The 27,582-nt window shown below is 40.1% G+C and overlaps 1 protein-coding gene across 1 annotated transcript in view; it reads left to right on the plus strand.

Annotated features, from left to right (window-relative positions):
- LOC128700434 (adipokinetic hormone/corazonin-related peptide receptor variant I-like) overlaps window positions 1-26,769 on the plus strand; it is a 50,161-nt gene extending 23,392 nt beyond the window's left edge. The window contains exons 3-7 of the mRNA XM_070100185.1: window positions 1,062-1,289; window positions 1,799-1,991; window positions 9,375-9,519; window positions 25,175-25,360; window positions 26,023-26,769. Of these exons, the coding sequence (XP_069956286.1) occupies window positions 1,062-1,289; window positions 1,799-1,991; window positions 9,375-9,519; window positions 25,175-25,360; window positions 26,023-26,152 (882 nt within the window). The 3' untranslated portion in view covers window positions 26,153-26,769. The remainder of the gene's footprint in view (window positions 1-1,061; window positions 1,290-1,798; window positions 1,992-9,374; window positions 9,520-25,174; window positions 25,361-26,022) is intronic.
- The last annotated feature ends 813 nt before the right edge of the window (window positions 26,770-27,582 follow it).

The raw sequence follows: 27,582 nt of genomic DNA on the forward strand, positions 1-27,582 counted from the left end.
GACATTAGCCAACAGTATCAATTTGTCCCAGTGGGATCAGAGACCTTGGGATCATGGAGAAAAAATGCCACACGTTTCCTTAAAGAATTGGGTTCCAGACTCATCGACACCACCAGGGACCCAAAGGCAGCCACTTTCATGTTCCAGCGCCTCAGCGTCGCCATCCAGAGGGGAAATGCTTGCTGCATACTTGGCTCACGTCCAGCCTCGGAGGAGCTGGAGGAAATTCATGATCTTTGATACATTGTGCCATTGTATTCATGTTTATGTTTTTTTCTGTAAATGTATTTTGTTTATTAATAAATGTTCACATAGAACATATATATATATATATATATATATATATATATATATATATATATATATATATATATATATATTTATATATAAATGCCTGCAGCATTCTGGGTACGCGGCCCACCGCAGGGGAGCTGGACGAAGTATTTGAGATGTAGCTCTGAGTTACCTATGTTGTTTTACTTTCTGTTGTATTTTTGTGAATGTTTGGCCAATGTATTTTGTCTTTAAATAAAACAAACTTGAAATATAGGGGGTGGTAGGAGAAAATTATCAAACAGCTTCAGGGAGAACCTTGAGTTTTCCCTGAAGCAAGTTTATTCTTTTCTCTGAGGATGAGGGTCCCCAGGACAGTTCTAGAGGTGGTACCTCCCTATATTTTATATATATATATATATATATATATATATATATATATATATATATATATATATATATATATATATATATATATATATGAAGAATTTTTTACTTTTCTAAATATTTTTTTATGTTCATTTAATTTATATATACCAGACTTTAGTATTTTTTCGTTTTTTATTTTCATTTTTTGTAATAATTTTTTCTCTCTTTTTTTGTTAATTTATTTCATTTTTTGTGTATGGGAATTTTTAGTAGTTCTCACTATTTTTTTTTATTTTTATTGAATTTTTCCTTATTTCTTCTTCTTCTTCTTCTACTACTTCGTATTATTATTATTATTATTATTATTATTATTATTATTATTATTATTATTATTATTATTATTAATTGTGGTGGTGTAGATCGGGTGGGCGTGGACGGTGTCCTGGGAGGCTGGAGATGTAGCCTGCCGCATCCTGGCCTTCTTCAGGACCTTCGGCGTCTTCCTCAGCGGGTTCCTGCTGGTTGCCATCAGTGTTGACAGGTATTACTCCGTGCTGCGTCCTCTTACCGTCATGGAAGCCAAGAGGAGGGTTCGTCTCATGCTCTGGGTAGCCTGGGGGGCTTCAGGGCTCTGCTCGATACCCCAGGTGAGTGGAAATCTCCTATTCGGGTGCTTGGGGAGGAGGTCTGGGGAAGGGACGCCTCTGTTTGGATCTGTTAAACAAGGCAGATGAGTGCTGAAATTGTTCCGGGGATTCATAACAGAGGAAGATGCTGGGTTTGGCCGGGAGAGCTTCAGATGCGTGTGTTACATCGGTTACATAACACAGGTGGGCGCTACATAATACCTGGATCTGTTACATGTCACAGGAGGGCACTACATAACTCGGTTGTCGTTGCTTTCACGTTGCGGTGAAAGCAGATAATGATTATATATAATTCTACATTCTTCACATCATGTCCTTGTATTGATAAAGCCACTAGATGGCGAAACGTCTACAAATCAATATACCCAGATGCTCCACATGCGTCTAATTCTTCATCTGGTCGGCCTTGTAGACCGTTCATGTACATCTCAAACTCTGAACGTGTGAATGATTGCTCTTACAGTCAGTAATACCACAGAATCTGAACGTGTGAATGATTGCTCTTACAGACAGTGATCTTCCACGTAGAGAGGCACCCTGACCACCCCTGGTTCGAGCAATGTGTCACTTTCAACAGTTTTCCCACGCCCACCTACGAACTGCTATACAACGTCGCTGGTTTCCTGGCTATGTACGCCATCCCTCTCTTCACCATCGTCTTCTGCTACGGCTCCATTGTTATTGTTCTCTACAGGAAAGATGGTGAGTGGGCCAGGGGTGAGAAGGTGTGAGTGGGGAGTCGAATGGTGGGAGGAGAGGAGTTGAAAGAGGAGAGATGGGAGTCTAAGAGAGTAGGAAAGTATGTGGAAGGGGTCGGAATGTGTAGAATGTGTGGAAATGTGTCTACAAGAGTTGGAATGTGTCAGTAAATGTTGGAATGTGTCTAGAAAGGGTTAGACTCTAACCATTAGGGTGTCTAGATAACTTGGGATGTTGAAAAGGGTCTAGCAGGGGTTGGAATGTATTTAGATGGGGTTGGAATGTGTCTAGAAAGGGAAGAAGAGAAATAATGTGAGAAAGAATATGAGCAAGAAGCAAAAGAAGATAAAGGAGAGAAAAAGAAAGAGGAACAAGAAAGAAGAAGAAGGAGGAGAATATTTTATTTGCTGTTAAGAATCTTCAAGTCTCATTCACCCTTCTTCTTCCTCTTCTTCTTCTTCTTCTTCTTTTTCTTCTTCTCACACGTTTAAAAGGTTTATTTACTCTTATGAGCGTTATTTGTATCCATCCTTCTTTCTCTCTCTCTCTCTCTCTCTCTCTGTCTCTCATTATCCTAACACTGACCCAGTTTTCTCTTTTTTGTCCAGTTTTTTGCATTTTTTCCCCCAGTTTCTAGCTTTTTCCATGTTTTTTTTTTTCAAATACTTTTTCCCCCTTTTTTCCCCCTTGCACTTGACAATATTTTTTTCAAATTTTCTTAAAAATTTATATATCTCTCTCTATATATATATATTATGCATATAAAAATTAAACTTACATTAAATTTTTTTTTCTGTAATATTCAAAGTCCAAATTAATCCCTTTATTAAAAATAATGATTACTTTTATTAGTGGTATTTTTTATATTTATTATTTCAAGTAATAATAATGATAAATTTTATGGTTAGTAGTAGCAATTAATATCATGATTAATAATGATAACAGTAATCAATATTATAGTTACTAATAGTAATCAATATCAGAGATAATAATATCTCCAGTAAGTTATCACCCCTACCAGTACTACAGTTATCATCCCTACCAGTACTACAGTTATCACCCCTACCAGTACTACAGTTATCAAGACTACCAGTACTACAGTTATCATGACTACCAGTACTACAGTTATCACCCCTACCAGTACTACAGTTGTCATGACTACCAGTACTACAGTTATCATGACTACCAGTACTACAGTTATCATGACTACCAGTACTACAGTTATCATGACTACCAGTACTACAGTTGTCATGACTACCAGTACTACAGTTATCATGACTACCAGTACTACAGTTATCATGACTACCAGTACTACAGTTATCATGACTACCAGTACTACAGTTATCATGACTACCAGTACTACAGTTATCATGACTACCAGTACTACAGTTATCATGACTACCAGTACTACAGTTATCATGACTACCAGTACTACAGTTATCATGACTACCAGTACTACAGTTATCATGACTACCAGTACTACAGTTATCATGACTACCAGTACTACAGTTATCATGACTACCAGTACTACAGTTATCATGATTACCAGTACTACAGTTATCATGACTACCAGTACTACAGTTATCATGACTACCAGTACTACAGTTGTCATGACTACCAGTACTACAGTTGTCATGACTACCAGTACTACAGTTATCATGACTACCAGTACTACAGTTATCATGACTACCAGTACTACAGTTGTCATGACTACCAGTACTACAGTTATCATGACTACCAGTACTACAGTTATCATGACTACCAGTACTACAGTTATCATGACTACTAGTACTACAGTTATCATGACTACCAGTACTACAGTTGTCTACCAGTACTACAGTTATTGACTCATGACTACCAGTACTACAGTTATCATGACTACCAGTACTACAGTTATCATGACTACAAGTACTACAGTTGTCATGACTACCAGTACTACAGTTGTCATGACTACCAGTACTACAGTTATCATGACTACCAGTACTACAGTTGTCATGACTACCAGTACTACAGTTGTCATGACTACCAGTACAACAGTTATCATGACTACCAGTACTACAGTTGTCATGACTACCAGTACTACAGTTGTCATGACTACCAGTACTACAGTTATCATGACTACCAGTACTACACTATCAGTACCAGTATCATGTCTACCAGTACTACAGTTATCATGATTACCAGTACTACAGTTATCATGACTAACAGTACTACAGTTATCATGACTACCAGTACGACAGTTATCATGACTACAGTACCAGTACTACCAGTAATACAGTTATCATGACTACCAGTACTACAGTTATCACATGATTACCATGACTACCAGTACTACAGTTATCATGACTACCAGTACTACAGTTATCATGACTACCAGTACTACAGTTATCATGACTACCAGTACTACAGTTATCATGACTACCAGTACTACAGTTATCATGACTACCAGTACTACAGTTATCATGACTACCAGTACTACAGTTATCATTACTACCAGTACTACAGTTATCATGACTACCAGTACTACAGTTATCATGACTACCAGTACTACAGTTATCATGACTACCAGTACTACAGTTATCATGACTACCAGTACTACAGTTATCATGACTACCAGTACTACAGTTATCATGACTACCAGTACTACAGTTATCATGACTACCAGTACTACAGTTATCATGACTACCAGTACTACAGTTATCATGACTACAGTACTATCATGACTACCAGTACTACAGTTATCATGACTACCAGTACTACAGTTATCATGAATACCAGTACTACAGTTGTCATGACTACCAGTACTACAGTTATCATGACTACCAGTACTACAGTTATCATGACTACCAGTACTACAGTTATCATGACTGCCAGTACTACAGTTATCATGACTACCAGTACCACAGTTATCATGACTACCAGTACTACAGTTATCATGACTACCAGTACTACAGTTGTCATGACTACCAGTACTACAGTTATCATGACTACCAGTACTACAGTTATCATGACTACCAGTACTACAGTTATCATGACTACCAGTACTACAGTTGTCATGACTACCAGTACTACAGTTGTCATGACTACCAGTACTACAGTTGTCATGACTACCAGTACTACAGTTATCATGACTACCAGTACTACAGTTGTCATGACTACCAGTACTACAGTTATCATGACTACCAGTACTACAGTTGTCATGACTACCAGTACTACAGTTATCATGACTACCAGTACTACAGTTGTCATGACTACCAGTACTACAGTTGTCATGACTACCAGTACTACAGTTGTCATGACTACCAGTACTACAGTTATCATGACTACCAGTACTACAGTTGTCATGACTACCAGTACTACAGTTGTCATGACTACCAGTACTACAGTTATCATGACTACCAGTACTACAGTTATCATGACTACCAGTACTACAGTTATCATGACTACCAGTACTACAGTTATCATGACTACCAGTACTTCAGTTGTCATGACTACCAGTACTACAGTTGTCATGACTACCAGTACTACAGTTATCATGACTACCAGTACTACAGTTGTCATGACTACCAGTACTACAGTTATCATGACTACCAGTACTACAGTTATCATGACTACCAGTACTACAGTTGTCATGACTACCAGTACTACAGTTATCATGACTGCCAGTACTACAGTTATCATGACCAGTACCAGTTACTACAGTACTACAGTTATCATGACTACCAGTACTACAGTTATCATGACTACCAGTACTACAGTTATCATGACTACTACAGTATCATGACTACAGTTACAGTTATCATGACTACCAGTACTACAGTTATCATGACTACCAGTACTACAGTTATCATGACTACCAGTACTACAGTTATCATGACTACCAGTACTACAGTTATCATGACTACCAGTACTACAGTTATCATGACTACCAGTACTACAGTTATCATGACTACCAGTACTACAGTTATCATGACTACCAGTACTACAGTTATCATGACTACCAGTACTACAGTTATCATGACTACCAGTACTACAGTTATCATGACTACAAGTACTACAGTTATCATGACTACCAGTACTACAGTTATCATGACTACCAGTACTACAGTTATCATGACTACCAGTACTACAGTTATCATGACTACCAGTACTACAGTTATCATGACTACCAGTACTACAGTTGTCATGACTACCAGTACTACAGTTGTCATGACTACCAGTACTACAGTTATCATGACTACCAGTACTACAGTTATCATGACTACCAGTACTACAGTTATCATGACTACCAGTACTACAGTTATCATGACTACCAGTACTACAGTTGTCATGACTACCAGTACTACAGTTGTCATGACTACCAGCACTACAGTTATCATGACTACCAGTACTACAGTTATCATGACTACCAGTACTACAGTTATCATGACTACCAACACTGCAGTTGTCATGACTACTAGTACTACAGTTGTCATGACTACCAGTACTACAGTTATCATGACTACCAGTACTACAGTTATCATGAGTACCAGTACTACAGTTATCATGACTACCAGTACTACAGTTATCATGACTACCAGTACTACAGTTATCATGACTACCAGTACTACAGTTATCATGACTACCAGTACTACAGTTATCATGACTACCAGTACTACAGTTATCATGACTACCAGTACTACAGTTATCATGACTACCAGTACTACAGTTATCATGACTACCAGTACTACAGTTATCATGACTACCAGTGCTACAGTTATCACCCCTACCAGTACTACAGTTATCATGGCTACCAGTACTACAGTTATCATGACTACCAGTACTACAGTTATCATGACTACCAGTACTACAGTTATCATGACTACCAGTACTACAGTTATCATGACTACCAGTACTACAGTTGTCATGACTACCAGCACTACAGTTATCATGACTACCAGTACTACAGTTATCATGACTACCAGTACTACAGTTATCATGACTACCAGTACTTCAGTTGTCATGACTACCAGTACTACAGTTGTCATGACTACCAGTACTACAGTTGTCATGAATACCAGCACTACAGTTGTCATGACTACCAGTACTACAGTTATCATGACTACCAGTACTACAGTTATCATGACTACCAGTACTACAGTTATCATGACTACCAGTATTACAGTTATCTTGACTTCCAATACTACAGTTATCATGACTTCCAGTACTACAGTTGTCATGACTACCAGTACTACAGTTATCATGACTACCAGTACTACAGTTATCATGACTACCAGTACTACAGTTGTCATGACTACCGGTACTACAGTTGTCATGACTACCAGTACTACAGTTGTCATGACTACCAGTACTACAGTTATCATGACTACCAGTACTACAGTTGTCATGACTACCAGTACTACAGTTATCATGACTATCAGGACTACAGTTATCATGACTACCAGTACTATAGTTATCATGACTACCAGTATTACAGTTATTTTGACTACCAGTACTACAGTTGCCATGACTACCAGTACTACAGTTATCATGACTACAAGTACTACAGTTGTCATGACTACCAATACTACAGTTGTCATGACTACCAGTACTACAGTTGTCATGACTACCAGTACTACAGTTATCATGACTACCAGTACTACAGTTGTCATGACTACCAGTACTACAGTTATCATGACTACCAGGACTACAGTTATCATGACTACCAGTACTACAGTTGTCATGACTACCAGTACTACAGTTATGACTACCAGGACTACAGTTATCATGACTACCAGTACTACAGTTATCATGACTACCAGTACCACAGCTATCATGACTACCAGTACTACAGTTATCATAACTACCAGTACTACAGTTATCATGACTATCAGTACTACAGTTATCACCCCTACCAGTACTACAGTTATCATGACTACCAGTACTACAGTTATCATGACTACCAGTGCTACAGTTGTCATGACTACCAGTACTACAGTTATCATGACTACCAGTACTACAGTTGTCATGACTACCAGTACTACAGTTATCATGACTACAAGTACTACAGTTATCATGACTACCAGTACTACAGTTATCATGACTACCAGTACTACAGTTATCATGACTACGAGTACTACAGTTATCATGACTACCAGTACTACAGTTGTCATGACTACCAGTACTACAGTTATCATGACTACCAGTACTACAGTTATCATGACTACCAGTACTACAGTTATCATGACTACCAGTACTACAGTTATCATGACTACCAGTACTACAGTTATCAAGACTACCAGTACTACAGTTGTCATGACTACCAGTACTACAGTTATCATGACTACTAGTACCACAGTTATCATGACTACCAGTACTACAGTTATCATGACTACCAGTACTACAGTTATCATGACTACCAGTACTACAGTTATCATGACTACCAGTACTACAGTTGTCATGACTACCAGTACTACAGTTGTAATGACTACCAGTACTACAGTTATCATGACTACCAGTACTACAGTTATCATGACTACCAGTACTACAGTTATCATGACTACCAGTACTACAGTTATCATAACTACCAGTACTACAGTTATCATGACTACCAGTACTACAGTTGTCATGACTACCAGTACTACAGTTGTCATGACTACCAGTACTACAGTTATCATGACTACCAGTACTACAGTTATCATGACTACCAGCACTACAGTTATCAAGACTACCAGCACTACAGTTGTCATGACTACCAGTACTACAGTTGTCATGACTACCAGTACTAGAGTTATCATGACTACCAGTACTACAGTTATCACCCCTACCAGTACTACAGTTATCATGACTACCAGTACTACAGTTATCATGACTACCAGTATTACAGTTGCCATGACTACCAGTACTACAGTTATCATGACTACCAGTACTACAGTTATCATGACTACCAGTACTACAGTTATCACCCCTACCAGTACTACAGTTATCATGACTACCATCACTACAGTTATCATGACTACCAGTACTACAGTTGTCATGACTACCAGTACTACAGTTGTCATGACTACCAGTACTACAGTTATCATGACTACCAGTACTACAGTTATCACCCCTACCAGTACTACAGTTGTCATGACTACCAGTACTACAGTTATCACCCCTACCAGTACTACAGTTGTCATGACTACCAGTACTACAGTTATCATGACTACCAGTACCACAGTTATCATGACTACTAGTACTACAGTTATCATGACTACCAGTACTACAGTTATCACCCCTACCAGTACTACAGTTATAAGTATTATTTACTTTTATTAACCATTAGGTATTATCTTTCAGAGGGACGGTAAACAACTGCACGATTAACAACAGCTTAACTGACTCTTGTTTACACGTGTGTTGCAGGGTGTCTCCGTGAGGGAGGCGGAGTGGAGGACAGGACGACCGGACCTTCCCTGGGTCGTACCAAGACTAGGACTTTACACATGACTCTAATTATAGTCACTGTTTTCTTCCTATGTTGGACTCCTTATAATATTATGAGTCTCTGGTGAGTATGTTGGGGAGGGGTGTGTGTACTCATCTAGTTGAGGTTGCAGGGGTCGAGTCCAAGCTCCTGGCCCTGCCTCTTCACTGGTCGTGAGCTTTATCATACCTCTGCTTAAAGCTATGTAAGGATCCTGCCTCCACTACATCGCTTCCCAAACTATTTCACTTCCTGACTACTCAGTGGCTGAAGAAGTACTTCCTAACATCCCTGTGATTCATCTGTGTCTTCAACTTCCAACTGTGTCCCCTTGTTGCTGTGTCCCATCTCTGGAACATCCTGTCTTTGTCCACCTTGTCAATTCCTCTCAGTATTTTGTATGTCGTTATCATGTCCCCCCTATCTCTCCTGTCCTCCAGCGTCGTCAGGTTGATTTCCCGTAACCTCTCCTCGTAGGAGAGGTTCGCATCGCTATTGGGCCGTGCGGACGTGCTGCGCAGTAGCTCCTGATTGAGTTGGTATTTGCGCAGTGTTGACGTGTACTTGGCTCTGTGAAGACCTGTTTGCGCGCTCTCTAGAATTGAAGCAAGATACCCTCCATCGAGCAACTTTACCAACAGCTTAAGGAAGAATTGAGGTTGGCGAATTTGGAAATTCGGCGATTGACCGAGGAGAACAAGAAGATTCGTAGTAGTCCTCCTGTTTTGAGTCCTCAGGTCAAGAAGGGAAACTGGTCAGTGGCTGGACAGCAGGGAAAGAAGTTGACGATCAAGAAGACGAATGGAAAGGTAGAAACGATGAAGAAGAAAGAGACTGCCGTGGAAACTGTTGTGGAAACATCCAATACATTCTCAGTGCTACCCGACGAATGTGAGTTGACTACTGGGAACGACACGACGAAAGACATTAAGGAAGGTAAGAATATTGTTGTTGTTGGGGATAGCCAAGTTAGGTATATGGATAGGGCGTTCTGCTTGAAGGACAGGAGTAGGAGACAGAGAGTTTGCTTTCCTGGGGCTGGGATGGAGGATATTGTTAGCCGTCTGGATGACATCATGAGAGGTAATGGGAGCAATCCTATTATCTGTCTCAGTGCTGGAGGCAACGATGTTGGCAGACGTAGGAGTGAGGACCTGATTAGCAGGTATAGGTCAGCAATAGAAATAATTAGAAGTAAGGGTGGGAACCCTCTCATATGTGGTATTTTGCCAAGGAGGGGAGTTGGAAGTGAATGGTTGTCCAGGGCAATTGGTGTCAATTGCTGGCTGGACAAATACTGTAAGGAAAATGCGGTAACATTCATTGACAACTGGGACCTCTTCTATGGCAGAAATGACATGTATGCTAGGGATGGGGTTCACTTATCTAGGTGTGGGGTGGAAGCACTGGCAACTGCAGTGGAGGGAGCAGTTAGGACTTTAAACTAGGAATAGTTAGTGGTATGGGTTTTGGCAGGAAAACAGTGAAGTCCCAGTGTAGTAATATTACGAGTTCTAGGGAAACTAGTAATAATAAGAACGAGATAGATATTGAAAAGCCAGGGACCTTGGGTGATAAGGACAGTAATAGGTTTAGTAGGAAAATAGAAATGAGCAGGAAGGGTAAAGAGAAAGGAGAGTCTTTCAATGTTTATTATGCTAATTGCCGTAGTGCTAGGAATAAGATGGACGAGTTGAGATTAGTTGCTAGTGTAGGTAACATTGATGTATTTGCCTTAACTGAGACGTGGTTTAATTCAAAAAGTCGGGACATGCCTGCGGAATGTCATATTCAGGGTTTTAAATTGTTCCAAGAAGATAGAAGTATTGGGAGGGGGGGGTGGGGTGGCATTGTATGTCCGAGATCGCTTGAACTGTTGCATAAAAACGGGTATTAAGTCTGAAGTAACACATACAGAGTCTGTTTGGATAGAATTTTCAGAGGGGCATGAAAAACTGATTTTAGGAGTGATATGCCGTCCCCCTAACTTAGATAGGGACCAAGGGAAACTACTATGGGAGGAAATTGTTAAGGCCACAAGGCACGATAATGTAGTAATTCTAGGAGACTTTAACTTTAGTCATGTTGATTGGAATTTCTTGACTGGGAATTTAGAATCGTACGACTTCTTAGAAGTATTTCAGGATTGTTTTTTGAAGCAGTTTGTGACAGAACCTACAAGGGGAAATAACCTGCTTGACTTAGTTATGGCAAACAATGAATCCCTTGTTAATAATTTAGAAATTTCAGAGGAACTGGGTGCTAGCGACCACAAATCAATTACATTTAGCATTGAATGGAAGTACGATAGTAGCAATAACTCAGTAACAGTCCCAGATTTTCGCTTAGCAGATTACGATGGGCTTAGAGAACACTTATCATCTGTTGACTGGGGTAACGAAGAGAGCTATCAATATGACAGTTTTCTGAACACTATACATGCTGCTCAAAGAGCGTTTATCCCATATAAAGAAATTAGATCAAATAGAAATGACCCAAAATGGATGAATAATAGGCTCAAATATCTACTAGGGCATAAGAAAGGAATTTATAGGCGTATCAAAAGAGGTGAGGGTCATCTTATGAATCAGTATATTGACATTAAGAGGGACATTAAAAAGGGGATAAGAAAAGCTAAAAGGGACTATGAAATTAAAGTTGCTAGGGATTCTAAAACTAACCCAAAAAGTTTTTTCCAGGTCTATAGAACAAAAGTTAGAGATAAGATAGGTCCCCTTAAAAATAACTATGGGCACCTTACTGACAAAGAGAATGAAATGTGCTTGATTTTAAATAATTATTTTCTCTCAGTTTTTACACAGGAAGACACTAACAATATTCCAGTAATTAATTTTTACAGTGGGCTAGAAGAAGATAAATTATGTAACATCACAGTCACTAGTGAGATGGTTGTGAGGCAGATAGACAGACTGAAGCAAAATAAGTCGCCGGGTCCTGATGAGGTTTTTTCAAGGGTTCTTAAGGAATGCAAAATGGAACTCTGTGAACCATTAACTAATATTTTTAATTTATCTCTTCAAACAGGTGTAGTGTCTGATATGTGGAAGATGGCTAATGTAACTCCTATTTTTAAAACAGGGGACAAGTCGTTACCGTCAAATTACCGCCCAATAAGCCTGACCTCAATTGTAGGCAAATTACTAGAGTCAATTATAGCTGAGATTATAAGAAGCCATCTCGATAAGCATAGCTTGATTAATGATACTCAGCATGGATTCACAAGAGGCCGGTCTTGTCTAACTAATTTATTAACTTTCTTCAGTAAAGCTTTTGAGGCTGTTGACCACAATAAAGAATTTGATATTATTTACTTAGATTTTAGTAAGGCTTTTGATAGAGTTCCGCACCATAGACTGTTAAAGAAAGTGGCAGCTCATGGCATTGGGGGAAAAGTGCTCTCGTGGATCGAGTCATGGCTCACTGACAGGAAGCAGAGAGTGTCCATAAATGGGGTTAAATCCGAGTGGGGATCTGTAACAAGTGGCGTTCCACAGGGATCAGTCTTGGGCCCGTTGTTGTTTATAATATATATCAATGATCTTGATGAGGGAATTACTAGTGATATGAGCAAATTCGCCGATGACACAAAGATAGGTAGGATAATTGATTCAAACGTAGATGTTAGGGAACTTCAGGAGGATTTAAACAAACTCTATTCTTGGTCAGAAAAGTGGCAGATGCAGTTCAATGTAGATAAATGCAAGGTTCTGAAGCTTGGGAGTGCCCATAACCCTAGTACTTATAAATTAAATGATGTAGAACTTAGCCATACAGATTGCGAAAAGGACTTTGGGGTTATGGTTAGCAGCAACCTTAAACCAAGACAGCAATGCCTAAGCGTACCTAATAAGGCAAATAGATTACTGGGATTTATATCAAGAAGTGTAAGCAACAGAAGTCCAGAGGTCATACTGCAGCTTTATACATCATTAGTAAGGCCTCACCTTGATTATGCAGCTCAGTTCTGGTCTCCGTATTACAAAATGGACATAAATTCGTTAGAAAACATTCAGCGTAGGATGACTAAATTAATACATAGCATCAGAAATCTTCCTTATGAAGAAAGATTGAAGACTCTAAAGTTACATTCACTTGTTAGACGAAGAATGAGGGGAGACCTGATCGAAGTGTATAAGTGGAAGATAGGTATTAATAAAGGGGATATTAACAAGGTCTTGAGGATATCTCTCCAAGAGAGAACCCGTCCCAAAGAGATGGGTTAGTTGTAGTAGTAGATGTCGTAGTCGTGAAGGTTATGTACATGTCCTCAGAATTAAGATTCCATGATGTTGCAGTGTCTGACAAGTTGTGTACGAATGGTATATAATACCTAGAATTTGTATTGATAAAGCCACTGGATGGCGAAACGTCTACAATAAAGATACCCAGATGTTGCACATGTGTCTTACTCTCATCTTGTCGGTATTATATACCATTCGTACACAACTTGTCAGACACTGCAACATCATGGAATCTTAATTCTGAGGACATGTACATAACCTTCACGACTACGACATCTACTACTACAACTAACCCATCTCTTTGGGACGGACCTACTTCCACTGGGGAATCCCGCCTACCAGTGAATTTGCCCTCGTCTGCTTCACCTGACGTTACTATATAAGCGCCAGGATTCTTTCTTCTGCTTCAGAATCTCCACGACTATGGTGCTGTTCGCACCTACTCCTAGGTTGAGGGACTGATTACCTCATTTTCTGTACATAGTTCTACTGTCTTCCAGTTATGTCCTGGAATTTGTATTGATAAAGCCACTGGATGGCGAAACGTCTACAATAAAGATACCCAGATGTTGCACATGTGTCTTACTCTCATCATGAGATACCTCTTAGCTCTGGGACTAGTCTTGTTGCAAACCTTTACACTTTCTCTAGTTTCTTTACGTGTGTGTGTGTGTGTGTGTGTGTGTGTGTGTGTGTGTGTGTGTGTGTGTGTGTGTGTGTGTGTGTGTGTGTGTGTGTGTGTTTGTGTGTGCTTGGTTAGTTAAGAAATATTAATAACAATATATATTGTTATTAAGTCAGTGATGATAATTCTGCCATATGGTAAGATAATTCTGACATAGGTAAGATAATTCTCACATAGGTATGATAATTTAGACACAGGTATGATTATTTAGACATAGGTATCATAATTTAGAAATAAGTATGATAATATAAACATAGGTATGATAATTTAAAAATAGGTATGATAATTTAGAAATAGGTATAATAATTTAGACATAGGTATTATAATTTAGATATTAATTGAGACATACTGATGGGCAGAACACGAGATAAAGACAACATTTCAAAACACTTCACAGGTAACAAGTGAGGCAGAACACAGGTAAATATTTGTATTGTGAGTCCGTAAACACCCGTCTTTCCAATATCTGAAGTATGATGAGGAAGAGGGGGAGGAGGAGGAAAAGGAGGAGGAGGAGGAAGAGAAAGAAGAGGAAGAAGGGAGGAGGAGGAGGAGGAGGAGGAGGAGGGAGAATTTGAGGTACTGAAATGCTGATAGGACAAAAAAAATTCGAGTAATTTTGGAGATAGTTAAGATGCTGGGGACAAGAGATAATGTTCAACACACACACATATACGGGACCAGGAGCTATGAATTGTCCCATGCAAACACAAATGATTGAATACATACACACACACACACATAAGCCAGACCCTCGAGCATACATCACCCACGTACAGCCCTCAGTCATATCGGCTGTTTCCCCATCAAGGCAGGGCGGCTCGGAGAAGAAAAACTTTCACCATCATTCACTCCATCACTGTCTTGCCAGAAGGGTGCTTTACACTACAATTATAAAACTGCAACATTAACACCCGTCCTTCAGAGTGCAGACACTGTACTTCTCATCTCCAGGACTCAAGTTCAACCTGCCGGTTTCCCTGAATCCCTTCATAAATGTTGCCTTGCTCACACTCCAACAGCACGTCAAGTCCTAGAAGCCATTTGTCTCCATTCGCTCCTATCTAACACGCTCACGCATGCTTGCTGGAAGTCCAAGCCCCTCACACTCGCACACAAAACCTCCTTTACCCCCTCCCTCCAACTTTTCTTAGACCGACCCCTAACCCACCTTCCCTCTATTACAGATTTATACACCCTCGAAGTCATTCTATTTTGTTCCATCCTCTCTACGTGTCCGAACCACCGCAACCCTTCCTCAGCCCTCTGGATAATAGTTTTGGTAATCCTGTACCTTCTCCCAATTTCAAACCAAGAATTCTCTGCATTATTCACGCCATACATTGCCCTCAGACATGACATCTCCACTACCTCCAGCCTTCTCCTTGTTGCAACATTCCCCACCCATGCTTCTCACCCACATAAGAGCGTTGGTATAACTATACTCTTATAAATTCCCCTCTTTGCTTCCATGGATAAAGTTCTTTATCTCCACAGACTCCTCAGTGCACCACTCACCTTTTTCCCCTCGTCAATTCTATGATTCACCTCATCTTTCATAGACCCATCCGCTGACACGTCCACTCCCAAATATCTGAATACATTCACCTCCTCCATACTCTCTCCCTCCAATCTAATGTCCAATCTTTCGTTACCTAATTTATTTTGGTATCCTCATCATCTTACACTTTCCTATATTCACTTTTAATTTTCTTCGTTGGCATACCCTACCAAACTCTTCCACCAACCTCTGCATCTTATGTATATATATATATATATATATATATATATATATATATATATATATATATATATATATATATATATATATATATATATATATATATGTTGTGCCGAGTATGTAAAACTGGTCAATTAGCAAGAACTCATTTAAAATTAAGACCTTTCTAAAATTTTCTCTTATACGTTTAAAGATATACTTTTTTCATTAATATTAATGTAAAAATTTTTTAATTTTGCTCCAAAAGAATCTTAGAAAACTTACCTAACCTTATTATAACAAGAACAATTTATTTTAGCCTAACCAAACTAAATATATTTTAGATTTACAAATAACAAAAAATGCACAATACCGTGACTGGAACGATACACAAATAACCCGCACATAAAAGAGAGAAGCTTACGACGACGTTTCGGTCCGACTTGGACCATTGATGAAATTAAGACACATGTGCGGCGTCTGGTTGTCTTTGTTGTGGACGTTTCGCCATCCAGTGGCTGGCTGGATGGCAAAACGTCTACGATAGGGATGCCCGGGTGTTGCGCATGTGTCTTAATTTCATCTTGTCGGTATTATATACCATTCTTGTACTACTACTACTACTACTACTACCACCACCTCTTCCTGCCTATATATAGCCGTCCTGCTCCACTTCTGGTTAGTGTGACTTTGTCAATGGTCCAAGTCGGACCGAAACGTCGTCGTAAGCTTCTCTCTTTTATGTGCGGGTTATTTGTGTATATTTTAGATTTGTTTACAATAATTTAATACTAAACAAACACAGTGAAATATATTTTTTTTCGTTAGGTTCAGAATGATTTTGGCGAAATTATTGCATACACAAATTTTCGCTTGTCCTATATGGCAAGATGAACGTTGCTATTTAAGCCAAGATAGCAAGCTTTCTGGATGCAATACACGAGGACAGAAAAGCAGATAACGCAATCTGTGATAACTTGCGGACACCAATGCCTCCTAGTCTGACTGGAAGTGTAGCTTGGTTCCACTGCCCGTCTTCTAGAGTAAGGTTAAGTACTTTCGTAAAAATCTGCCTCAGAATACTGTCATATTCGTGCAGTATAGGGTTATCATATGAAGGTGCACATCTTAGGAAATATGTCAACCTGGGCAAACTCAAGCACTTTGTGAGAAGGTACAAGGCATCGTGGGTGTCCAGATTGCCTATTCGTTGTTCCATTCTCCTTAACTCTTCCAATTTCTTCCTGAGAATTGTGTCAATGGCATTGCTTCCCAGAGGTGCTCCTAGCAAGACACTATTTGTGGGGGCAATGACTGCTGCTCCTGGTAGTTTTGATCTCACTGCATTTATTACTTGTTGACTGACTGAGATGATTTCACATTTGGATGGATTCAGGATGAGACCCATTTCCTGTCCCCGTGTCATTACCTGTGTAAGGTCATGTAGGAGGGACTCCTTTGTACCTGCTAGTGTGCCATCATCTAGGAACCAGATGTTTAGCTCGCTGGTCAGTGGTCAGTGTGTGTGTGTGTGTGTGTGTGTGTGTGTGTGTGTGTGTGTGTGTGTGTGTGTGTGTGAGTGTGTGTGTGTGTGTGTGTGTGTGTGTGTGTGTGTGTGTGTGTGTGTGTGTGTGTGTGTGTTCTAGGTAGTAGGTTGGTAGACAGCAACCGCCCAGGGAGGTACTACCGTCCTGCCAAGTGAGTGTAAAACGAAAGCCTGTAATTGTTTTATATGATGGTAGGATTGCTGGTGTCTTTTTTCTGTCTCATAAACATGCAAGATTTCAGGTACGTCTTGCTACTTCTACTTACACTTAGGTCACACTACACATACATGTACAAGCATATATATACACACCCCTCTGGGTTTTCTTCTATTTTCTTTCTAGTTCTTGTTCTTGTTTATTTTCTCTTATCTCCATGGGGAAGTGGAACAGAATTCTTCCTCCGTAAGCCATGCGTGTTGTAAGAGGCGACTAAAATGCCGGGAGCAAGGGGCTAGTAACCCCTTCTCCCGTATAAATTACTAAATTTGAAAAGAGCAACTTTTGTTTTTCTTTTTGGGCCACCCTGCCTCGGTGGGATACGGCCGGTTTGTTGAAAGAAAGAAGGAAGAAGAATATATGTGTGTGTGTGTGTGTGTGTGTGTGTACTCACCTAGTTGTACTCACCTAGTTGAGGTTACAGGGGTCGAGTCCTAGCTCCTGGCCCCGCCTCTTCACTGGTCGCTAGTAGGTCACTCTCCGTGAACCGTGAGCTTTATCATACCTCTGCTTAAAGCTATGTATGGATCCTGCCTCCACTACATCGCTGTGGAGTGTGTGTGTGTGTGTGTGTGTGTGTGTGTGTGTGTGTGTGTGTGTGTGTGTGTGTGTGTGTGTGATTCGGTACAGTCGAATAACAAAATCCACAAATTAAGACTTACTAAAAGATTTAAAGAGCTGAAGGAGTTGCACCCCAGAAACTGAGAGAACGGTGAATCAGGGGAGACATGATTGCGACATACAAGATATTTCATAGGGTGTCAGCAGTCACTGTTTATCATTTCTCTCGCTCGGAGACATGACAGTACCACACTTCTTTGTTTCAGTGAGAGAGAGAGAGAGAGAGAGAGAGAGAGAGAGAGAGAGAGAGAGAGAGAGAGAGAGAGAGAGAGAGAGAGAGAGAGAGAGAGAGAGGGAGAGTGAGATTAAACAAAATACAACCTCCATGTTAGACAGGCAGGTAACATTCCCAGGAGAGTCAAGGTTCAATGGCAGCCTGAGTGAAGTGCCTGAATTATGGCACCTCGTCTGACACACGCTGGTGGTGGTGGTAGTGATAGTGATGGTGGTGGTGATGATAGTGATAGTGGTGGTAGTGATGGTGGTGGAAGGGATGGTGGTGGTAGTGATGGTGGTGGAAGGGATGGTGGTGGTAGTGATGGTGGTGGTAGTGGTGGTAGTGATGATGGTAGTGATGATGGTAGTGATGATGGTAGTGATGATGGTAGTGATGATGGTAGTGATGATGGTAGTGATGATGGTAGTGATGATGGTAGTGATGATGGTAGTGAGGATGGTAGTGATGATGGTAGTGATGATGGTAGTGATGATGGTAGTGATGATGGTAGTGATGATGGTAGTGATGATGGTAGTGATGATGGTAGTGATGATGGTAGCGATGGTGGTAGTGATGATGGTAGTGATTGATGATGGTGGTGATGATGGTAGTGATGGTGGTAGTGATGATGGTAGTGATGATGGTAGTGATGATGGTAGTGATGATGGTAGTGATGATGGTAGTGATGATGGTAGTGATGATGGTAGTGATGATGGTAGTGATGATGGTAGTGATGATGGTAGTGATGATGGTAGTGATGATGGTAGTGATGGTGGTAGTGATGATGGTAGTGATGATGGTAGTGATGATGGTAGTGATGATGGTAGTGATGATGGTAGTGATGGTATGATGGTAGTGATGATGGTAGTGATGATGGTAGTGATGATGGTAGTGATGGTGGTAGTGATGGTGGTAGTGATGGTGTAGTGATGTAGTGGTAGTGATGATGGTAGTGATGATGGTAGTGATGATGGTAGGGGTGATGGTAGTGATGATGGTAGTGATGTTGGTAGGGGTGATGGTTGTGATGGTGTTAGTGATGTTGGTAGTGTTGATGGTAGTGATGATGGTAGTGATGATGGTAGTGATGATGGTAGTGATGATGGTAGTGAGTGGTGGTGATGCTAGTGTTGGTGGTAGTGATGATGGTAGTGATGATGGTAGTGATGATGGTAGTGATGATGGTAGTGATGGTGGTAGTGATGATGGTAGTGATGATGGTAGTGATGATGGTAGTGATGATGGTAGTGATGATGGTAGTGATGATGGTAGTGATGATGGTAGTGATGGTGGTAGTGATGATGGTAGTGATGGTGGTAGTGATGATGGTAGTGATGATGGTAGTGATGATGGTAGTGATGATGGTAGTGATGATGGTAGTGATGATGGTAGTGATGGTGGTAGTGATGATGGTAGTGATGATGGTAGTGATGATGGTAGTGATGATGGTAGTGATGATGGTAGTGATGATGGTAGTGATGATGGTAGTGATGATGGTAGTGATGATGGTAGTGATGATGGTAGTGATGATGGTAGTGATGATGGTAGTGATGATGGTAGTGATGATGGTAGTGATGATGGTAGTGATGATGGTAGTGATGATGGTAGTGATGATGGTAGTGATGATGGTAGTGATGATGGTAGTGATGATGGTAGGGGTGATGGTAGTGATGATGGTAGTGATGATGGTAGTGATGATGGTAGTGATGATGGTATGGGTGATGGTAGTGATGATGGTAGTGATGATGGTAGTGATGATGGTAGTGATGATTGTAGTGATGATGGTAGTGATGATTGTAGTGATGGTGGTAGTGATGATGGTAGTGATGGTGGTAGTGATGATGGTAGTGATGATGGTAGTGTATGATGATGGTAGTGATGATGGTAGGGGTGATGGTAGTGATGATGGTAGTGATGATGGTAGTGATGATGGTAGTGATGATGGTAGTGATGGTGGTAGTGATGATGGTAGTGATGATGGTAGTGATGATGGTAGTGATGATGGTAGTGATGATGGTAGTGATGATGGTAGTGATGATGGTAGTGATGATGGTAGTGATGATGGTAGTGATGATGGTAGTGATGATGGTAGTGATGATGGTAGTGATGATGGTAGTGATGATGGTAGTGATGATGGTAGTGATGGTGGTAGTGATGATGGTAGTGATGATGGTAGTGATGATGGTAGTGATGATGGTAGTGATGATGGTAGTGATGGTGGTAGTGATGATGGTAGTGATGATGGTAGTGATGATGGTAGTGATGATGGTAGTGATGATGGTAGTGATGATGGTAGTGATGATGGTAGTGATGATGGTAGTGATGATGGTAGTGATGATGGTAGTGATGATGGTAGTGATGATGGTAGTGATGATGGTAGTGATGGTGGTAGTGATGATGGTAGTGATGATGGTAGTGATGATGGTAGTGATGATGGTAGTGATGATGGTAGTGATGGTGGTAGTGATGGTGGTAGTGATGATGGTAGTGATGGTGGTAGTGATGATGGTAGTGATGATGGTAGTGATGATGGTAGTGATGGTGGTAGTGATGGTGGTAGTGATGATGGTAGTGATGATGGTAGTGATGATGGTAGTGATGATGGTAGTGATGATGGTAGTGATGATGGTAGTGATGGTGGTAGTGATGATGGTAGTGATGATGGTAGTGATGATGGTAGTGATGGTGGTAGTGATGATGGTAGTGATGATGGTAGTGATGGTAGTGATGGTGGTAGTGATGATGGTAGTGATGATGGTAGTGATGATGGTAGTGATGATGGTAGTGATGATGGTAGTGATGGTGGTAGTGATGATGGTAGTGATGATGGTAGTGATGGTGGTAGTGATGATGGTAGTGATGATGGTAGTGATGATGGTAGTGATGATGGTAGTGATGATGGTAGTGATGGTGGTAGTGATGATGGTAGTGATGATGGTAGTGATGATGGTAGTGGTGGTGGTAGTGATGATGGTAGTGATGATGGTAGTGATGATGGTAGTGATGATGGTAGTGATGATGGTAGTGATGGTGGTAGTGATGATGGTAGTGATGATGGTAGTGATGATGGTAGTGATGATGGTAGTGATGGTGGTAGTGATGATGGTAGTGATGGTGGTAGTGATGATGGTAGTGATGATGGTAGGGGTGGTTGTAGTGTTTCTTTTCGTGAGATTATTCAAAAAATGAAATTTATGCATATGCATTATATACAGTGCCAAGATTTAATAAAAGCGGTAGAGCAGAAAACTGCTAAAGACTCTGTGCAGTCAGGGACGGTGGAGATGGATTGTCAATTTTCTTGCACCTGCTGCCACTGTTCACCCAGCAGTAAACAAGCATCTGGGTTTTAGTGGACTATTGGGGCTGACATCCTGGTGAAGGGGAGAGGAATGTGTGGCAGAATACCTTAGTAAGGACTGAATTTTGAAATGAGTCGAGATATGATAACAGTTCTTAGCCTGTAAATGGGTTGTGGTAGGATAACAGTTCTTAGCCTGTAAATGGGTTGAGGTAGGATAACAGTTCTTAGCCTGTAAATGAGTTGAGGTAGGATAACAGTTCTTAGCCTGTAAATGAGTTGAGGTAGGATAACAGTTCTTAGCCTGTAAATGAGTTGAGGTCTACAGCTTTTAGCCTGTAAATTCGATAGCCCAATTAAAAAAAAAATCACAATACCGTAACTGTAACAATTAATAATTAAAAATCTAGAAAGTAAACACATTTCGCTTTTCTCACGACCCATCATTAAGCCTCGATACAGTCTGCTTCCATACACTACAGGGCCTGCGTACTGATGGATATCTTGTTAAACCAAATTATATCTACTACACGAGTATTAAGTTCAAAACTACACTACTCGGTGGAAAATGAGTGAAACTTCGGAATCCCCGTGATAGTTCCTCGAGAATTGCTTAGAAAAACGATGTTACAGAATGCGACATATATTGAGTGAAGATATCTCCAGAAAATAATACCTGGAGCTTACCTGGAGAGAGTTCCGGGGGTCAACGCCCCCGCGGCCGGTCAGCTTATTGATCCTCCTCTAGCATCTAGCCTGTCTCTGTTGTTTTAACAGTTTGTCAGAGTGTATTCTAGTCTAGTTATCCCGTAAATTATATTGCTTCTCAATAGATGGCAAAAGCAGAAGCCAGAGAATGCACCGCGCTCAACCAGCAGCCCAGACAAGTCTGTCAGTTCGCTTGGTACAAGTGAACAACGTTGCTTCAGCTTTGCCGGACTTGTCTGTGATTGGCCAATGAACCAAGATACTGATTTAACGTCGAGTACCCTATTGATCGTTTAATCCTTAGCACCTGGTTCACTGGTCGGGAGGCAGCCTATATGGGAATGTGACATACGCTGAATAAAATGTAACATACTCGTAGCATACCACAGTGTGTGTTTGTGTGTGACCAGTATGGGCTCAGTAAGACTCGACTCGACTTAGAATGTGACTGACAACAAGTCTCTAAATTAGGTAATTTCTGGAACACCGAGACAATCAAACAGCTTGCTTGAACAAACAGCAATACTGCTCGAAGCAGCAATGAATTGCACAACGTCAGGATACGAGATGTTTGTCCCAGCCCACCAAAAGAGACATTACCAAAAACAGAGTCTAAGTAACATGACCTGAAGAGAACAGTGTTCTGCCGGACAGAACAGAACTGGAGGTGTTTCCTCCATGAGGAACAGCGAGAGAGAGAGAGAGAGAGAGAGAGAGAGAGAGAGAGAGAGAGAGAGAGAGAGAGAGAGAGAGAGAGAGAGAGAGAAACAGGGCCGGCAGATCCAGTATTGAGTACTTGTACCAGCTGAAGCCTGACATGAACTGCAAAACAAGCAAGCAGGGAGTTAGCAGCGTAAGCATAGTAAAAAAGTGTAGCTGTTACATCCTGCTTACGTACATAAACTAATAAGTCAGATAATAATATAAATCATGAAATTATCATTTTAGCTATTAACGAAAAACTCAGTACTATAAAATCATATGAAAAATATATACATAATATTTATCGCTTCCTTTTTTCTGAGGTCGCAACAAACGAGTATTAAGTTAAAAACACTACACTGCTCAGGGGGAAAAGAGTGGAACTTAGGAATCCCCGTCATAATTCCTTGAGAATGTCTGAGAAAACTGGAACCTCTGGAGAAAAAAAAAAGGCTTTAAGGAGGATGTAATTCTTGTCATGTCGAGCCATTTTCCTAAACACATTGCTGGGGTAATATATATTTTTTAGAGCGTTGAATTTGCCGGGTAAGACCTGTCATCCTACCTCAGGTCATCTGCAGGGTAAGACCTTCCATCCTACCTCAGGTCATCTGCAGGGTAAGACCTGCCATCCTACCTCAGGTCATCTGCAGGGTAAGACCTGCCATCCTACCTCAGGTCATCTGCAGGGTAAGACCTGCCATCCTACCTCAGGTCATCTGCAGGGTAAGACCTGCCATCCTACCTCAGGTCATCTGCAGGGTAAGACCTGCCATCCTACCTCAGGTCATGTGCAGGGTAAGACCTGCCATCCTACCTCAGGTCATGTGCAGGGTAAGACCTGCCATCCTACCTCAGGTCATGTGCAGGGTAAGACCTGCCATCCTACATCAGGTCATCTGCAGGCTATGAACTCTTCATCCTATCTAAGTTCATTTCTAGAATGAGAATTGTTATCTTAAGTTACCCCTACCCCCCAAAACCCCATTCTTTCGTTATCTATCTTGATCTTCCTTCTTCCTCTCTTTCCCCGTCTCCTTCTTCACGCTTTCTTTATCAGTTTCCATTTTCCCTCCTCGTTTCTTTGTCTATTTTAATCTTCTTCCTTTCATTATATAGGTATATATGAAGGTATACAAATGTCCAAGCGCATATAAATGTATATACATGTATAATACTGCTCTCCTTGCATAGCTTGCATGTAACATTTAAACCAACAACAGCACTCTTATTATTATTAATTATTATTATTATTATTATTATTATTATTATTATTATTATTATTATTATTATTATTATTATTATTATTATAATTATTATTATTATTATTATTATTATTATTATTATTATTATTATTATTATTATTATTATCATCATCATCATCATCATCCTCTCTCATCAACCTTAAAGAATATTTGACTCTTCTTATCTCCCCTTCTTATCTCCCCTTCTCTCTATCTCTCAATCTCTTTCGACCTTCCACAACACAACCTAGCAATCTCCTTACCCTACCTCGCTCTTCTCTTTTATCTGTGTCCATAATTCTTTGTCTCACTCTTACCCTATAATCTCTCTATCACTCTATTCGGCTGTGTGGGTAATGTAAAATAGGTTAACTTATAAAACAGGTTAATTTGGATGTGGATTGTATTATCCATCTGGCACAATATTATCCAGCTGGTTCTCCAGCTGGCCTTAGTGGATGGACTGTATACCTTCACTTACCCTCCCTCATTTTCTCCCTCTACCTCCCCCGTTAGGTACTTCATCGACAGGGAAAGTGCACAGCTGGTGGACCCCAGAGTTCAAGCTTCCCTCTTCATCTTTGCCGTGGCCAACTCTACCGTAAACCCGCTTGTTTACGGTTATTTCAACGTCCGCCGTGGCAACAAAAGCGCCCCTCCGCGCCAGGAGTGGAGGATGAAGCGAATAGTCTACAAACCAACGTAAGGGATAGGGACCAGGGGATGATGAGAGGGTTAAGAGACGAGGCATGATTAGATAGAGAGGAGAAATAATAGGATGGGTGAGAAAGGGACGGGTGGGAAAGGCAGGAGAGAGCGGAAAGCACAAAATACAATAGGCGAGTCAGGCAAGTAGGTAGGAAAATGAGAAGAGTGATGAAGAGATGTAGAATACAGAGAGAAACGGTTGATGTGAAGTGGGACTTTGAGGTAATCAGTCCCTTGGCCTAGAGTTGAGGGACTGATCACCTCAACCTCCGTCTTCACATCTCCATTGTTTCTCTCTGTATTGGACTGATAAGACCACTAACTGGCGGAACGTTCTCTCCCTCCTTCAGAAAAACAAATACCCAAGTTTTGGACATGTGTTTTATTCAGCAAGTTTTCGATTTTTCTAAATCATTAATATTAATAGAGTTTCAAGTATAGATGTACACAGACTGAGATATATAAATGAAGCTACATAAAAAGATAGAGCACAATAGAAAAAGTTAGTTTGCTGGAAACTGTCCAGTAAGAAACATCGATCTTCTACTGGACACAAGTTCGACGATGCTCTTTTGTATTCCTGATACATGCAGTGTAATAGAATTTCGTTTCTTTTTCAATTTATTAAAATAGTTTCTTGTCTCTCGCTGGTTCAGGTACCGTCAGCACCTGCCGGGTTGTGTTTGCAGCCCTGCCAAGAGTTCCTCCAGCGACCTGCCCTGCCATCTACCCAACGATTATCGAACTCGCTACCCACTACACCCGCTGCAGCGTCCTGGAGTGTGAGATCGCCTCTCGGAAACATGGTGGCGCTCCTGAGGAAGACAAGGAGAAGGTTTCAACCAAATACTCGTATTGAGACCACTTATTCGAGCTCATAAGGTGGTGAGCCTGACGGAGGAGAAGTAGAAGCCACTAGTGAAGATCACTTGCGACCTTCCATCGAACTCAGAGTTGCGGTCTCCAAGGAATACAAGTAGAAGGTATCAACGAAGCATTCGTACCGAGACAATTCTTTTTTTCGAAGTCAGGATGAAACTCTTGAAGAAAAAGTAGAAAATGTTAATAATGAGACATATGTTTAAGCTCAAGGTGACGTTGCTGAAGGTAGAGAGAGTCAGCGAGGTGTGTGATGTATGCGTTAACACAGCCTCTCAGTGGTGGTACTGGTCTGTTAGTGGACCCATTCAGTGGCACCACTGACACTATGGCGGACCCGTTAAGTAATGCCGCAAGCATTATTGATTATTGGTGCTGAACTTAGAGTTCCCACTCTAAGCATTCATTTTAGATCCTCATAGCTTTCATGTTCAACACCTGCGTATCTTAGAGACACATGTGCAACCCCTGGGTGTATTTACCGAGAGACACATTTGACACACCTGGATGTCTTCATGGGAGGGAACTTTCGCCTACCAAAAACATCTTCAGTTAGTAATTTGGTGAAGAGACTAGCCACCTTCAAATGAATGAGTAGTGAATGATTTTACATCCTACAATATCCCCTTCACGACCAACTACTGTTACTACTACTGCTACTACTACCACCACTACCACTACTACTACTAATACTAGTACTATTACTGCTACTGCTACTATTACTATTACTGCTACTGTTACTAATACTACTACTACTACTGCTGATACTACTACTGTTACAACTACTATCATTACCACTACTACTAATACTAGTACTATTACTGCTACTGCTGCTACTACTACTGCTACTACTACTACTAATATTACTACTACTACTACTACTACTACTGCTATTATTATTATTATTATTATTATTATTATTATTATTATTATTATTATTATTATTATTATTATTATAAATATTATTATTATTATTATTATTATTATTATTATTATTATTATTATTATTATTATTATTATAAATATTATTATTATTATTATTAATACTACTACTGTTATTACCCGGGTGTTGCACATGTGTCTTATTCATCAACATCTCTGTATTATATACCTTTGACCCAGTTATAGTGGAATATACATTTTTCTACATGCATCCTAAGGTATATACATATATATATATATATATATATATATATATATATATATATATATATATATATATATATATATATATATATATATATATATATTCATAAACATTCATATTGATAAATAAAAATATACGAATATACATTTTATATTGTAAACATTAATGTTAAAATATTCTTACAAATTTA

The sequence above is a fragment of the Cherax quadricarinatus genome, chromosome 71, assembly GCF_038502225.1.
Source record: "Cherax quadricarinatus isolate ZL_2023a chromosome 71, ASM3850222v1, whole genome shotgun sequence".
Taxonomy (NCBI): domain Eukaryota; kingdom Metazoa; phylum Arthropoda; class Malacostraca; order Decapoda; family Parastacidae; genus Cherax; species Cherax quadricarinatus.